At 47.7% G+C, this 14,960-nt stretch overlaps 1 protein-coding gene across 1 annotated transcript in view; it reads right to left on the bottom strand.

Annotated features, from left to right (window-relative positions):
* LOC309817711 (BCL-6 corepressor-like) overlaps nt 1-14,418 on the bottom strand; it is a gene marked incomplete at both ends in the record, with an annotated part of 59,778 nt that extends 45,360 nt beyond the window's left edge. The window contains 2 exon segments of the mRNA XM_082646973.1: nt 4,637-4,772; nt 14,162-14,418. Coding sequence (XP_082503099.1) covers nt 4,637-4,772; nt 14,162-14,418 — 393 coding nt within the window.
* Nucleotides 14,419-14,960: the final 542 nt, after the last annotated feature.

The raw sequence follows: 14,960 nt of genomic DNA, 5'->3' as shown, positions 1-14,960 counted from the left end.
TGTATTTGAATTATTTTTGTTTCCAAGTGACCCTCTTCACATTTTTTAAATGACTTTTGTCTCTAGAAACATCTTATAAAAATTCTGCCCAGTTTTCAATTCAACAAAATCCTGTATCTCGTCTTAGAATGCAGCAATACCTTATGTCCTCTGTATTTACATACCCATGTTTACTTCTCAATTGGCCAGTTATCTCTAGTTTGGTACATCATCCGAGTCCACCTGTCTTGATTTGTTCCAGCACATGTTAATCAGGGGAACTTCTTAATCTAAATATTCCTAACATATACAGCTTTCTAGGTCCTTATGGCGTTTTTGTTCCGCCTATTGCCTATAACATTACACATTCCCAAGCCAGAACAACACAGGTTTACAAGGGAAAAAGAGACAGTAGATTCAAGAATTAGCAACTTTTATTTCCAGGGTGTAAAATGTGTTATCTGTAACCCACCCACTCAAATCAAGTTTTGGAAAGAACTAGACAAATACCTGCATCAGTATATTAAGTTTTTAGACCAATCCAATACTGGCTCCAAAGCATCCACATATTAGTCTCCAATTCCTGCTTGGAGGCTGTCTCCCTGCCCATTTCTCATCTGTCTCCCCCAAAAGGTCATGGTTGAAGGTGTGTCTATTTATACATATGACTCAAGGTCCTCTTTGTTCTCTCCAGTGGCTACCTGTACACACTGCTCTGGTATTTTAGGCTTAGGTCTTCCTTCTGCATAAACATTGGTCAGGGTCTCTACGCAACCACAGAGCTCTACGCAGACTTTCCTGTATTTGAAGACCAGCATGAATCCTTTCTCTGAATACTGGGGTTAGTACGTCAAGTTCCATTCCTTAAGGGAGCATGCCTATTGTGTATGTTCACTGTTACCCCACTAAGAATGACCAAGTAAAACTAGACACTCTAGCACCTGCTTTTGGTACGTCAAAGAATTAAACCCCATGCACCTGGATGTGAACAGAAAAGAAAAGAAAGTAGCAGGCCAAGACTGCCATCCTTTCCCTATGGAGGATACTCTGCCTCCAGGAATATCCATCAGACTTTGTTCCACCACCTTGTCCATTATATAATTTCCAGTACCTCTACAGGGTTAAGAGCAAAGAAAACCCAGAAGCCTTCCTTCCACTTTGCTCCATGAGACCTGTAAGGCTGGGTTGCACAATCCTGCTAGTGGGTGTTGGCCAGCGCTTCTGCATCCCACCCTTCCCCCAGCTACCAGTCTTCCTCCTCTCCCCCTTCTTCAGCCAGAAGGAGTGTCCGTTTCTGTCGAACCAATCTATTACAAGCACACCAACAATCCCCTCGAGGGCGCAGTACAGTCCACGGCGGACACAACCAAGGAACCCTGATGACGCCTACGTGGTGGGGGTCGGGGACATACATGCACCCGAAGGCACTAGTGCATAGGTGTTCCTTCCCGGGCCAGCCTGGCTGCCTGCGCAGTCACAGTGCTGCATTCTAGGATATACACACACGTATGTAGTCTATGTATAAAGTTTGTTTACTTATTTATTTTCTTGCCTAATCCCCAAGCGGGCAAGGAGCACAGGCGTAGCGCTTCGACAAGAGTTTAGGGAGGGAGGCAAGGAGGAGCTGGTCGGCAGCGACGCGAAGCAGAGCAAGTTAGACATGTGTCCAGGCGACAAAGAGCGGGAACAAAGGGCTGAGTGCTCGGCCTTTACGCGCAGCGTATAACGCGTCAGTCGGGATAAGTTATGCTACCCTCATGGCCGTCCTCACTGCCAGTAACCCTCCACTTGCCAGCGGAGCTTTTCTCAACCGGTGCCTCAGGGACACAGCCCAGGAGGCACAGAACTGGCCCTCACTTCAAAAGTCTAGAGAGAATGGCCAATGACCTGTCGAATTCATTCATCAGAACATTTATTAACTCTCAGGCACCCAGGGCCTCAAAGGACCTCAATGTGCCCCACACAGTCCCAGCCAAAAGCGCCAAAAAGCCTCAGGACCTACTTCCCAACGCAGGAAATCCCGGCTTAGGAAGGCATATAGTTAGTTACACAAGGGCGACCAGTCTAGGAATAAACATCAACCACCTATTAATAATCGCCATCTCCTGCGCTCCTCTAAGCAGTGAAGTAAGTGTCCGAAGTAAATACGATAAGAAACATGAGAAAATCCAGACCACACAACGGGTGGGAGTGTAGTGCGAAGGCTGGAGAAGCTAGTTATAATTGAAATCTCCGAGTATGAGCACCTATTTAATGACCTACCATTTAAATGCCCTCCACATACGGAATTCTGTCACAGCAAAAGAAATCCAACAGACGCAGCGTCCATTTTCAGAGGGTAGGGCAAGTGTCAGAAATAAATATATCTGTGCTGGCCACTCAGCACACTTTCTGGGATGATGCTGTTTCTTCCTCATTTTTAGTCCCATGTCAAGAAGCTTCTCCAGGGACGCAATACCACTTGTCCTGCCCTAGCCTCATCCCCAAAAGGGGACAAATGCAGCTAAAACACAGAGCTGTCTCATTCACACTACTCTATACAAATACCTACTTGAAGCGAGCTAATTCCTCTCTGAGCTTTGTTTTAAAATACAGCCCTCGCGTATTTAAATACACCTCTTCAAATAATTCTCCTTCTGCTCTCCTCTTCCCCCTCCCTCATCCATTCTGCAACCGCCACCCTTAAGACGCCGAACGCCAATACAGGCACTCAGCGTCTAGTTGCAAATCGCGAACTTTCTGGAAAAACCTCTTTAATGGTAAATTTACCCTGAGCCTACAAGCCAGGGAAGGTGTTTGTCTCCAGAGCCCCGGAATGTGCCGTCTGGCAAGCGACAGGCGGTGAGCCAGCCGGAACAACGCTCGCGTCCAGCCGCACACCTTGCACACAACAGGGGAACCGAGTAGCCACCCGCAAACCCCAACCCACGACCTCACGCCGCACACGGATATTCTTCTTCCACTCCCAGGAACTTATAACCAAAAATTCAGAACAGCAACGCCTGAGAATGGAGACAACCGTTAAACTGTATTTACTTATCAACATGTCTAACCCGACGGCGGATCAACCGAATGGGAACCCCTTACTTTGTTCTGTTTCCTGGCAGTTGGTTTGAGATGCCGCGCCGAGCGCTACCGTTGCCCTAGGTCTCGCTCCGCCGCGTCCTGGACGCTCGCTACGTAATCTTAAAACACGCACCCGCCGTGGCACTAATTCTAGGGAACTATCCATCCGCCAAGAGGTAAGGCCGGGGAGGCGGCGTGTCTTCAGAGAACCAAGTCCAAAAAAGAAAACCGTGGAAATCCGCCGCCTTCTTTTTCCTGCTCTCGAGAGAATGCAGCAGAGCTTCCAGCCTAGCTCTCTCCCCTTAGGCGAACGTCTTCCGCAGCGCAGTCCCCAGGCAAATGGCGGGGCCCCTTTCACACCCTCCCGTTCTTCCCCGGTTTCCATGCGGCGCTGCTTAAGTTGGCTGCAGTTTTAATTACTTCTAGCTATGAAATAAAAACGAGAGCGAACAATGCAGCCAAAGGGACGCGCGAAGGAGAAAGCCTCACAGGATGCGTGAAAGAATCCGCGAAGAAACCGGTGCGGGAGTCCGAGGAAAGGCAGCCAACTACAGCCCGAAGCGCCTTAAAAAGAGTATGAAGCTACGGCCTCCTGAGTGAGAGGGTTCCGGCGCTGACCTGAAGTCCTCAACTAGGGACTGGCGAAAAGTGGGTCGAGAGGGAAGTTGCGTAATTGGGTCATGGAAAGGGGTATGTTAAGAAGCGAAGGGGGTCCGGCTGAGGAAGCTTCGGGAGCGGCAAAGTTTGCCATCTCCGAGTGCCCGACGTTGCTTTCGCCCCTGTCACCTGTTTTTAGCCAGGTGCTGTCAGGTCCGACTAGTAGAGGGCTGGGCTCTGGGCAGAGGTGGAGGCAGCGGGCTCCGCCACTTCAGGCAAGTGACCTAACCCTACGGGACCCTGCAGGACCCAGCGACTAGGCGGGGCCCCAGAAGCCGCATCAGCTTCCCCTCTGATTTCTGCCTCGTTCCAGCGCTCGGTGGCTGTCCGAGCCCCAGCGCCTCTGCCGCGAGGCCGCGAAGTTACGCCTGCCTTCAACGAGGAGTGCATCTCTGCCTCACCTTTTTGCTAAGATCCGGAGTTCAGTCACTCGGCCGCTGCACCCCTCGATCCCACTGCGTCTTCCTCGTGGGTTAACTGCACTCCCTCCGCCAGCCCTCCTTTCCCACTAGCCACTCCCTCCCACGCCCTCTCTCCTCCCCCCACCCCCGCCGCCCCGGCAAACGTAGCTGGAGAGACAAAAGCCCTCCCGCCACCGCCTCCAGTTGCAGTTTTTCTTTTGTTTTGTTTCGTTTTGTTTTGTTTTCCGGTACGCGGGCCTCCCACTGCCCTGGCCTCTCCCGCTGCGGAGCACAGGCTCCGGACGCGCAGACCCAGCGGCCACGGCTCACGAGCCCAGCCGCTCCGCGGCACGTGGGATCCTCCCGGACCGGGGCACGACCCCGCGTCCCCCGCATCGGCAGGCGGACCCCCAACCACCGCCCCACCAGGGAAGCCCTCCAGTTGCAGTTTTGATCTTCCCCCAGCCTTCCCTCACTTCGGCCTCCTCGGTGGTTGGGTTTTCAGGACGGGTGATTCACAAGGGAAGGTGTACCTGAGTTTCCCGGAACGTCGGCAGCCTGACCCGTTTAGTATCTCTGATCGCAATCCCCGGCCACTCCGGGGCGTTCCTCCTCTTCCCCCAGTTCTCCCCTCCCCCACCAGGCAAAGTAGGCAGCACGCGTACGCAACTGCGGCGAGAGCTGCCCCTCGGCGCCTGAGCAGGGGACTAGTGGGGCGCATTCCTAGCCGTGCTCCAAGGATCCCCTGGCTATCCAGAAGGCCTGTAGAGGACCACAGCTGCCGTAACTCACCTAGTACTCCACTCAGCCAGAGTTACCAGATACCATCGGCAGCAGTCTCTTGTCACCTGCGCTACTTTCTCCAGGCCTCGAGTCCTCTCTGGGACTACACAGAACTTGGCGAGTGCTCGTCAACGCCAAGCCTCACGCCAGATCTCCATTTCCTCCCAGTGGCGCCCATTCGCATTTCCCTATCAAGTGCTCAAGAAAACACTACCTAGAAAATAGTAGCCGGTGCCCCGAACTCAACGCCCGAATTCCTGGGATGTTTTGATCGTACAGTAATTATTTAAAGAGTGGGGAGGAGAAGGGGGAATACCCGTGGGGGCACTAGGTGAGCGGATGACAGAGTAGAGGAAATCCGCCTTAATTTCTCACCGTTCGCAGGCACCTCAGATGGTTGCTGGATCTGCCCTGCTTCCTATCCCCGGCCTTGGGAAATTTTCTTCAGCGTTTTCTTTTTCTTGGCACGGAGCAATTTTTGGCTTACAGTGTTCTCTAATAACCTTTCGTCTTGTATGGTGGTGCTGATCTGTGCTTGAGCTCCATGCGTAGCCTGCACTGTGCGGATCGATTTTATTGGCACGTATTGAGACCCTCTTGCTCAGCTGCTAGGGATCCGGGGACGGAGCAAGGGCGAGAGCCGGTAGGCGGCAGCGCAAAGCAGGGAGGCAAAGCTCCCACCTCCTCCGCGCGGGGAGGAGTGCTCCAGTTTAAGCCTCAAAGGCTGCAGACAAGGACATCGCTGACAAAGATGTCCCAGTCATCTCCTCCTGAAGGTCTTTTTATGCCGGGGTCGGGAACTCTCTTCCTGCCTAAGGACAGAATTATGCAGGGTCGATGAGAATATCAATTTGAAATGGAAGTAACTTGTGAATCCACACTGAAAGTTTTAAAATACCCGGGCGTGTCCTCATTCTAAAAACAATCAATAGTAAGTTGACTCCTAAGTCAAGATCAAGATTGAAACCAGCTCTACGTACCACATATTTACCTTTAAAAACTCGAAGTATTATTCACAGCGGGATTTAGGTTAGATAGTATTCGTTCTGTTTACTTCTCAGTGCATAGCTATAACAACAGGTCTTTTAGAAGTGAAACATCTCTGTCTGTTGAAACCGTAAACTTAAGGCACAGCTACACCTTCACAGTCCAAACCTGCTTATAATCACTGATGCAAAATGAGAACCTACTATATATATAGCACAAGGAACTCTACTCAGTGTTCTGCGGTGACCTAAATGGGGAGGAAATCCGAAAAAGGGGATATATGTATTCACATAGGTGATTCACTTCACTATACAGCAGAAACTAACACATTGTAAGGTAACTATACCCCAATTAAACAAACAAACAAACAAGACAGTTGGGCAGTTGCCCTCCGACCAGTACCCAAGTTGGGCTGGACTGCCAATGCAGGCAACTGCGCACACTTTCACCTAGGAGGCAAAAGAGAATACATACCTTTCTATTTTCTTTTGGCGGGGTGGATGTCTCTGAAAGCTAACCCACGCATTTTTCTTTTTAAATCCCTGGTAACAAGCAGAAAGACAGCTAATTTTTGTAAAGACATTTTCGTCCAAATATTAAAAGTTCTTAGACCGAATGCGAGTTACAGACGCAGAAAGGCCTCTTGTTGTATTATATAACATCACTTATTTTTAAGCATCTCCTTTTATTCAAAACAAGTCTAAAATAACCAGATGACTGAGTTGGGAATTTCTGAGGAAATCCTCTGAATGTGCCTCCAGGTAAGGAAGCGCTATCCCTCTTTGAGCTGCTGAGGAGCGCTGACCTGGGTGAGCACAGGTCATGCCAGCCTCTTCCAGCTGGATTAGGCTGCACTATGCGCATGCAAAAACCTCTTCCTCCACCCCTCGCTTCCTCAACTCCTCCTCAAGCTACAGGCTTTCCCCAGAATTACAATAGGAAAAACCAAGAACTGAGCAAGAGCTTGGAGCCTGCTGCTTCTCTGAGTCCAAGGGCCTCTAGCAGTGAGGGTGGGGTAGGGCTGACAAAAGGGCCTGTTTGTCTACCTTTCAAAGTTCTGGAGGTAATATGAGTAGGAAGGGAGTATTTTAAAGAGGGCAAGCGTGCAAGGAGGGCTGACTATGGAAAAATAAATTGTTGCTGGAGACAAACAGGCCAGTAGATTTGCCTTTGAGGTAATTTGCTCTTTAAGCCATCCTTTTTAAAAGTGTGCCTGGGGCTTCCCTGGTGGCGCAGTGGTTGAGAATCTGTCTGCTTAATGCAGGGGACACGGGTTCGAGCTCTGGTCTGGGAAGATCCCACATGCCGCGGAGCAACTAGGCCCGTGAGCCACAACTACTGAGCCTGCGCGTCTGGAGCCTGTGCTTCGCAACAGGGGAGGAGAGGCCTGCGCACCGCAATGAAGGGTGCCCCCCCCCCTCGCTTGCCACAACTAGAAAGAGCCCTCGCACAGGAATGAAGACCCAACACAGCCAAAAATAAATAAATAAATAAGCCAAGAATTTAAAAAAAAAAAAAAAAGTGAACCTGGCTCCATTGTATTCTGCACAGGCTGGTGGAATTAAAAGTGTTTCCTTTTCATCTCTAAAGGAATATATTTTCCAATTCCATTGACTTTTTAAAGCATTATTATAAGGAAACCCAACTGTATCCTACATTCTAAAGAGTTTGGAATGATTTAAGAGAAATTCTAGGGACTTTCCTTGTGGTCCAGTGGTTAAGACTCCATGGTTATGCAGGGGGCCTGGGTTCAATCCCTGGTCAGATCCCTGGTCGGATCTTAGTTCCCACATGCTGCGTTGCGTGGCAAAAAAAAAAAAAAGAGAGAGAGAGAGAGAAATTCTAAAAAGGATTGAATGGGATTTAATGGAAATTAAAATGTGAGATTTTCTTTATCCATTTGAGATATTTACAGTTTGCTATTAGTCCTGCATCTGGTTAGGTGAAACTGAGAGAAGTCAGTCACAAAGCTGCAAAAGAACAATTTATACAATTTATACGCCATCTCCGACGACTGCCACTGTCAAGGAACTGAGGCTGATCTTCTCCACGATGGCCTTATAGACTGCTTATTGTGCAGCATCACCAGACCCTTCTTCTCCCTTTCTCTCTCTGCATCCTAACTCTCTGCTAGCCCCTTAAAAACTGAGAGGGTAGTCAGACTGCTCTACTTGACACTCAGCAAAGGGGAAACTCTCATGAAATTGAAGGAGACAGAGAGAACTAGAGAACTACAATCAGCAAGGTGGAGGGAGTAGAGGGCATCAGATAGCAGAGGAAAAAAGAAAGATGTGAGGTTCCACAGGCAAAAGATCCTGTGATTATAAAACATGGCTCCATCTAAGGTACTTTCCTCATGCAGATTCTTATTCAGTCTCTAACCCTCTTACACTCTGCTTGATGCTACTGTATGCAGGCCTCTCTATCCTAGTTACTGCTTTCATACCACACTGATGTTGCCAAGATCAGCCAGGACCCTTTCGCTCCTCTCAGGCTAAAGGGCGAGGCCACTACACCTGTGGTAAGGCCCTTACCCTGGTTATATTGGAGACCGGTGGCTCCCAACTCTGTCCTGGGGTTGATCTGTGATAGGCAACCTCACAGGCTTGTCCGGTGGTCCTTCCCAGAAGCTTTGCTCTGGGCTCGGAGATACCAGTACTTCATCAGGAGGATTTGGGTAACTACAGATATTGTGTTTCTACTTTACGTAGTATAAAGTAGCTTGTTCATGTGAAACAGCAATATAAGACAACAAGACAAACACAATGAAAGTCTTGCAGTCGTTTTGTAAAAGAAGTGTAAGCAGCTACTGAATGGCACTAAAAGATCCATTGACCCCAGGTCTTCTTCTCCACCTGCCAGCTACCTTCAAGCATAGTTTTGTTTGCCTTCCTTTCCCTGGTAAATGAAATAATATCTGAAGACTTAGTCTTTCTCAGGGATTTCTGTATCAGGAAGTATCTAAGGTCACTGTCTTCCTGGGAAACGAGCCTAGTCTAGAGCTTGGATCTGGGGCCCAGAGAATGAAATTGTTGGAATCAGGGGGTCACTAGGGAGAAGAAGGCTAATCTTTCTGTCTGTCCTTTTTGAAGGATTATTGAGCATTTTAGGAAAGAGGCCCTAAAGGGCAGGCCCAAAATAGTATCAGTAATATTGTCTCAGAATTTCCGGCCTGGGCTTACTTTAATGTCAGACCTTTAGTGCCCCCAAATTGAGGCACCAGTGGGTGAGCTGGTGTCTATACTGCAGAGTCAGGCAAGAGTTCTAGTGTCAGCTCAGTGGACGTAAATACAGGCTGCACAGGAATTTAGTGAGTGTGGCGACTCAGGAGGTGATCTCTTTGCTCAACCCAGCCCCTGGAATCTGCTGTGCTCAGACCAGTACTCCTGTACTGTATTGGGGGCAGTAAATGGGAACCTCAGGAGACGGGGCAACTAAGGCCAACTATACCTATCTTTGCTCTTCTACTTCCGCAGGGTCTCTTCAAAGAGGCACCATCCCTAGACTTTTAGTCAGCACCATTCTGGGACTGGAGAAAAACAGACGACTCTGCCAGCCCTGTGTCCATGTTCCTAACCTCTTCTGGGTTAGGAATTAGTTAGCAGCCAGCAAATACAACCTTGGCATGTCTCCAAGTAACTCACTCACAAAAGACAACAGAAGTGAGTGGCACAGGATGGTTACCTCAGGAAGTCTGAAGCCAAGAGCAAAGCTCTTGCTCATGCAGGGAGTGGATGGCGGTCAGGGGTTGTCAAGATTATTGTATTAGAGGCTGGACAGAACACTGTGTGCATCAAAGGAGGAGCTAACACATAATGCACAGCGCCTGGAAGTCTGGCCGTTAAAGGCCTGTGGATGACACAGGAAAAAAACTGAATGGGAAGAAATGCAATTCACTCTGGTGTTTAAATATACCAGTTTAGACGGGGAAACACCATTTAAAAAGTGTTTGCATTATTAGCACAGGTACTTCTATGCAATACTCTGTGATAAACTATATAGGAAAAGAATCTGAAAAAGAATAGATATATGTTTATGTACAACTAAATCAATTTGCTTTACACCTGAAACTAACAAATCACTGTAAATCAACTATACTCCAAAATAAGATTTTTAAATTTTTTAAATCATTCATCTTTAAAAAAAATTTTTTTTAAGTGTCTGCAGACCCTTCCATATATCTTTACATTTTACAGCATGTCATGTCTCCCAGCCTTGCTCAAAAAAGGATATGTTTGGGGAGAGGGAATGAAGTCAGAAGGAAATCCACTCAGCACCTCAGCAACGGGGTTTGGGTTTCAGATGTTCTCCTGGGGGATAAGACTGTTGTTTACTGAGGTTGAACGGAACCAGGGATGTGCCACAGTTAAGGAAACCATAAGCTCTTGTGCCACCAGGAGCTGGCCTTCAGGTCAGCCACACGGCACCCCCCCACCCTGGCCTCAGGCAACAGCCCAATTCCCGTTTAAACCATCTAAGCTGGGAGCCTTCTCTCTGCTACTGGACCAGGCATCTTCTCCACCTTACTCCCCACCTCCCCACCCCAACATACAACCCCTCTATCAAGCTCCAGGCTAGGAGGGGCTAGGAGGCGAGGGCCGCAGAGCATCTGCATTCATGTCATGGAACACTAGCTCCTAAGCATTGCACATAGTGATGCACAGCCAGGAAAAACTGCCCAGACGTGGAAGAGAAAATGGAGCTCTGAAGCTCCAGGTGAAGCACGACCCATCTTGGCCTCTGGCTTCTCTGTCTGGTTATCCAGCTCCAAGCCGGTTTGCCTGCTAGCGGTCCAGGTATCCTTCCCAGGGTTGAGGACGTGCCGCCTCAGTATCAGGCTACAAGAGAGGAGGGCATTGTTTAAGACAAAGTAGGCAGAAACCTGCTGTGGGAGCCTTCTATTTCTGCAAACGAGAGTATTCATTTTTACCTCAGCCTCAAACTAACCTTCAGTATGGGGCTTCGTTAGGTCCTGGTGGTGCTGACACCCTCACAGAACAATCAGCTACCAGTGGAAAAATATTAATGGGTACATTCCCCATCCTCACTCATTCCTTCACTGCACACCCTGTCTTATCTGTCACACTACTACCACCCCATCCCTGATCTCCTGGATGGGAAGAACTGGGGGAGTTCAACATAGACAACCCTCTTTACACTAATGTAAGTGCACACAGCCAGGCAGCATGGAGGAGGACTATTTCTAGGCAGGTGAGATGCTGGCAGAGACTGCAGCAACTGCCTGCCACCAGCCCAACTGGACTTTTCAATTTTAACACCCTGCTTTCCACTTTTCCACAGCTTCACACATCTTTTTCACTATTATTTTGTACTCTACACAGAACATCTGCATTTGTACTGATGTCTCCTAAACCAAAGTTTTGTCAGGGAAATTTGCACAGCAACACAGCAGAAATTGGGGGGAACCACAAACTAACAGACCCTCCTACCTGCCACTCACCCTCACTTCCTCCCTCTTTCCCTCTCTCCTCCAGAAGTCTTAGTGGCCCAGCAAATTAATCCTGAGGAACTGTGACCAGTAAAAGGAGTCCCACAGTTTGTGTCAGTCAGCATCCAGTTTTGGGCACTGGGTGATCTCAATCTCTGCAGCTGATACCTATCTTTATTTTTGACACTCATTTTTGTTTGTTTTTTGTTTTAACTGTTTCTCTTTTCTTTAAAGCATATCAAAATTTACCATCTAAACCATTTCTAAGTATAGGGTTCTGTAGTGTTAACTATATTCACATTGTTGTGCAACCAAAGCAAATTGGAGATCGTAGAAGAATTAAACTCAGAATGTCACGAAGAATCATGTCCTAAAATCTCAACTCTTATGTGTGTGTGTACATACATATGTTGTTTACATAAATGTTTATTTACTTATCCAAAATTTTATTGTGGAAAAGCACATATAACATCTAAAATGGACAGCTTAGAGTGATTAAATACATTCATAATGTGCTACCATACCACCATCCAACTCCAGAACTCTTTCATCTTGTAAACTAGGAACTCTAAACGCATTAAACAGTAATTCCCCATCCCCTCTCTTTTTTTTGTGGTGGTGGGGGGGTACGCGGGCCTCTCACTGTTGTGGCCTCTCCCATTGCGGAGCACAGGCTCCAGACGCACAGGGTCAGTGGCTATGGCTCACGGGCCCAGCCGCTCCGCAGCATGTGAGATCTTCCCGGACCGGCCCACGAACCTGTGTCCGCTGAATCGGCAGGCTGGACCCCCAACCACTGCACCACCAGGGAAGCACCCCCTCCCCCCTCTTCTTCATCCTCTAGTGATGGACTATTCCTACTTTCTGTCTCTATGATTTTAACCACTCTAAGTACCTTGTATAAGAGGAATAATACAGTAGTGTATGAGTGTGTGTGTGCGTGCGTGTGTGTGTGTGTGTGATGGGCTTATGTCACTTAGCATAATGTCATGGGTGAGGTTCATCCGTGCTGTAGCATATCGCAGAATTTCCTTTCTTTTTAACGGGGAATAATATTGCATTGTATATATGTATGAAACACATTTGGTTTATCCAGTCGTCCATCAGTGGATGCTTGGGTAGCTTCCACATTGTGGCTATTATGAATAATGCTGCAATGAACATGGCTTTACAAGTATCTCCTCAAAACTTGCTTTCAATACCTTTAGATATATACTGAGAAGTGGAATTGCTGTACCATATGATAATTCTATTTTTAGTTTTTTTTGACTGTTTTATTTTTTAAATTATTAAAAATATTTTACTTTATATTGGAGTATAGTTGATTAACAATGTTGTGTTTGTTTCAGGTGTACAGCAAAGGGATTCAGTTATGCATATACATGCATCTATTCTTTTTCAAATTGTTTTCCCATTTAGGTTGTTACACAGTATTGAGCAGAATTCCCTGTGCTACACAGTAGGTCCTTGTTGGTTATCCATTTTAAATACAGCAGTGTGTACATGTCAGTTCCCAAATCCCTAACTATCCCTTCCCCCCACTGCCATACTGTTTTCTACTCATTTTTCTTTTTTTGGCTGTGTCGCACAACTTCTGGGATTTTAGTTCCCCAGTCAGGGATTGAATCCAGGCCCCATGCAGTGGGAGTGTGGAGTCCTAACCACTGGACCACCAGGGTATCTCCCATACTGTTTCCTATAACAGCTGCAGCAATTTACATTCTCACCAACAGCGCACAAGGGTTCCAATTTCTCCATAACCTCACCAACACTTGTTATTAAAAAAAAAATTAGCCATCCTAATTTCATTGCAGTTTTGATTTGTATTTCCCATATGATTGGTGATGTACAACATCTTTTCATATGTTGACTTATATTATTTCGGAGATATGTCTGTTTACCTATTTTTAATCGTTTGTTGTTGTGATTGTTTATTGTTGTCGAGCTGTAAGAGTTCTTTATGTATTCTGGACATTAACCCCTTATCAGATAAATGATTTGCAAATATTTTTTCCTATTCTGTGACTTGCCTTTTCACTGTGATTATTGTGGGGTTTTAATGCACTAAGTTTTTAAGTGTAAGGTAGTACCATTTGTCTATTTGCTTTGGTCGACAATGCTTTTGGTGTCATGTGCCCAAACCCCTTGCCAAATCCAATGTCATAAAGCTTTCTCCCCACTTTTCCCCTAGGATTTATATAGTTTCAGCTCATACATTTAGGTCTTTGATCCCTTTTGAATTAATCTTTGGTGTGGTGTAAGGTAGGAGTCCGATGTCATTCTTCTCCACCTAGGTATCTAGTTTTCACAACACTGTTGAATAGACCGTCTTTTCCTCATTGCACGGGTTTTACCACCATTGTGAGAATTTATTTCTGGACTTTTTATTCTCTTAATCTATTGTCTGTCTTTATGCCAGTCAAACCCTATTTTGATTCTTGTAGGCTTGCAGTATGTTTTGAAATTAGAAAGTGTGAGACCTCCAACTTTGTTATTTCTCAAGATATGTTGGCTATTTAGGGTAACGGACACTCCGGTTTTGTATCTGCCAATGGAAAGGGGTTTCAGGTGTATGATTTTAAGGATTTGTTGGCATTCTTCATCCACAACTGCACTTGCCTCCTTTATAGTACCCAGAGAAGGAAATGTAGGTGTAAAGGAGAAAGAAGATGAAAACTAGTTTTCGGGGCTGGATCATATCATCCACATTCATTTAGGACGTTTTTGGGGCGACTCTACAAACTGCGGGGAGTGACAGCCAGTCTCCCCATCTAAGAGACGGCAAGCCCAGGGCCGGGGTGTCGGAGCCCTCCAGCGGCGTTCTACCCTGGCGCGCCACCTGCTATTCAGCAAAGTGTGCCTTTCCGCTGCTAATATGGATCCTGGCAATCGCACGTGGTCTTGGAGCTCCATTTTAGGTCGCTTCGCTGCCTCCCTAATACACTTCTGCTGGCACGCTGAGGCGCCACAGTTTTGACCGCTCCGGTGGGGAGATAAGGCGGGTCGGACCTGGCCAGAGCCTGCAGCTTTGAGTACTGCTTCGCCCGAGGCCGTGACGGTCTCTGAGTGTGGGTTTGGCAACTTCGACCCTGTCATCTCTTCTTAGCTGGGGGTTCGGTTTCTCTAATCCCCCTGCCCCTTTTCCCCACCTGCGAGATCTTTTGGGGGGCATAATCTGCATAAAAATAAAGCAAGTGTTTCGTTCGTTGCACGGAGAACTCCTTATTGATGCCTCATGTTTGCAGTTTTCGGTTGTTGGAAAGAGTTCAGGGTGTTTGTACTGCCTCTGGTGAGAAATAAGGGGAGTGCGATTACCCCAGGATATCCTGCCATGTGTCCTGCCCAGATCTGTACATCTCCCGGGCCCCGCCGCGCTGCGTCCACAGTAAGCAGGGGCCACTGGGAGGCATATTAGGACTCAAGTCAGGGCTGCCTAATCACCAGCTGCCAACACGTGTGGCGCTACCCGGTGCTCCCTTTCTCTCCAGCGGGTTCGACCCACATTCGGGCAACTGGCCGCTAGTTTTAGTCTGCACCACTGCTTTTTTCCCCGGGCGACCCCCCAGCACTCGCGGCCTTTCTGTTGCTCGCCAACAGCTCCTCTTGCTTGGACTAGTAGCTGGGATGGCGCCAGCCAC

The sequence above is a fragment of the Grampus griseus genome (genome assembly GCF_964374135.1).
Source record: "Grampus griseus genome assembly, chromosome: Y".
Classification (NCBI taxonomy): Eukaryota; Metazoa; Chordata; class Mammalia; order Artiodactyla; family Delphinidae; genus Grampus; species Grampus griseus.
The sequence above is the reverse complement of the archived record's forward strand: the minus strand, read 5'-3'. Positions and strand labels throughout refer to the sequence as shown.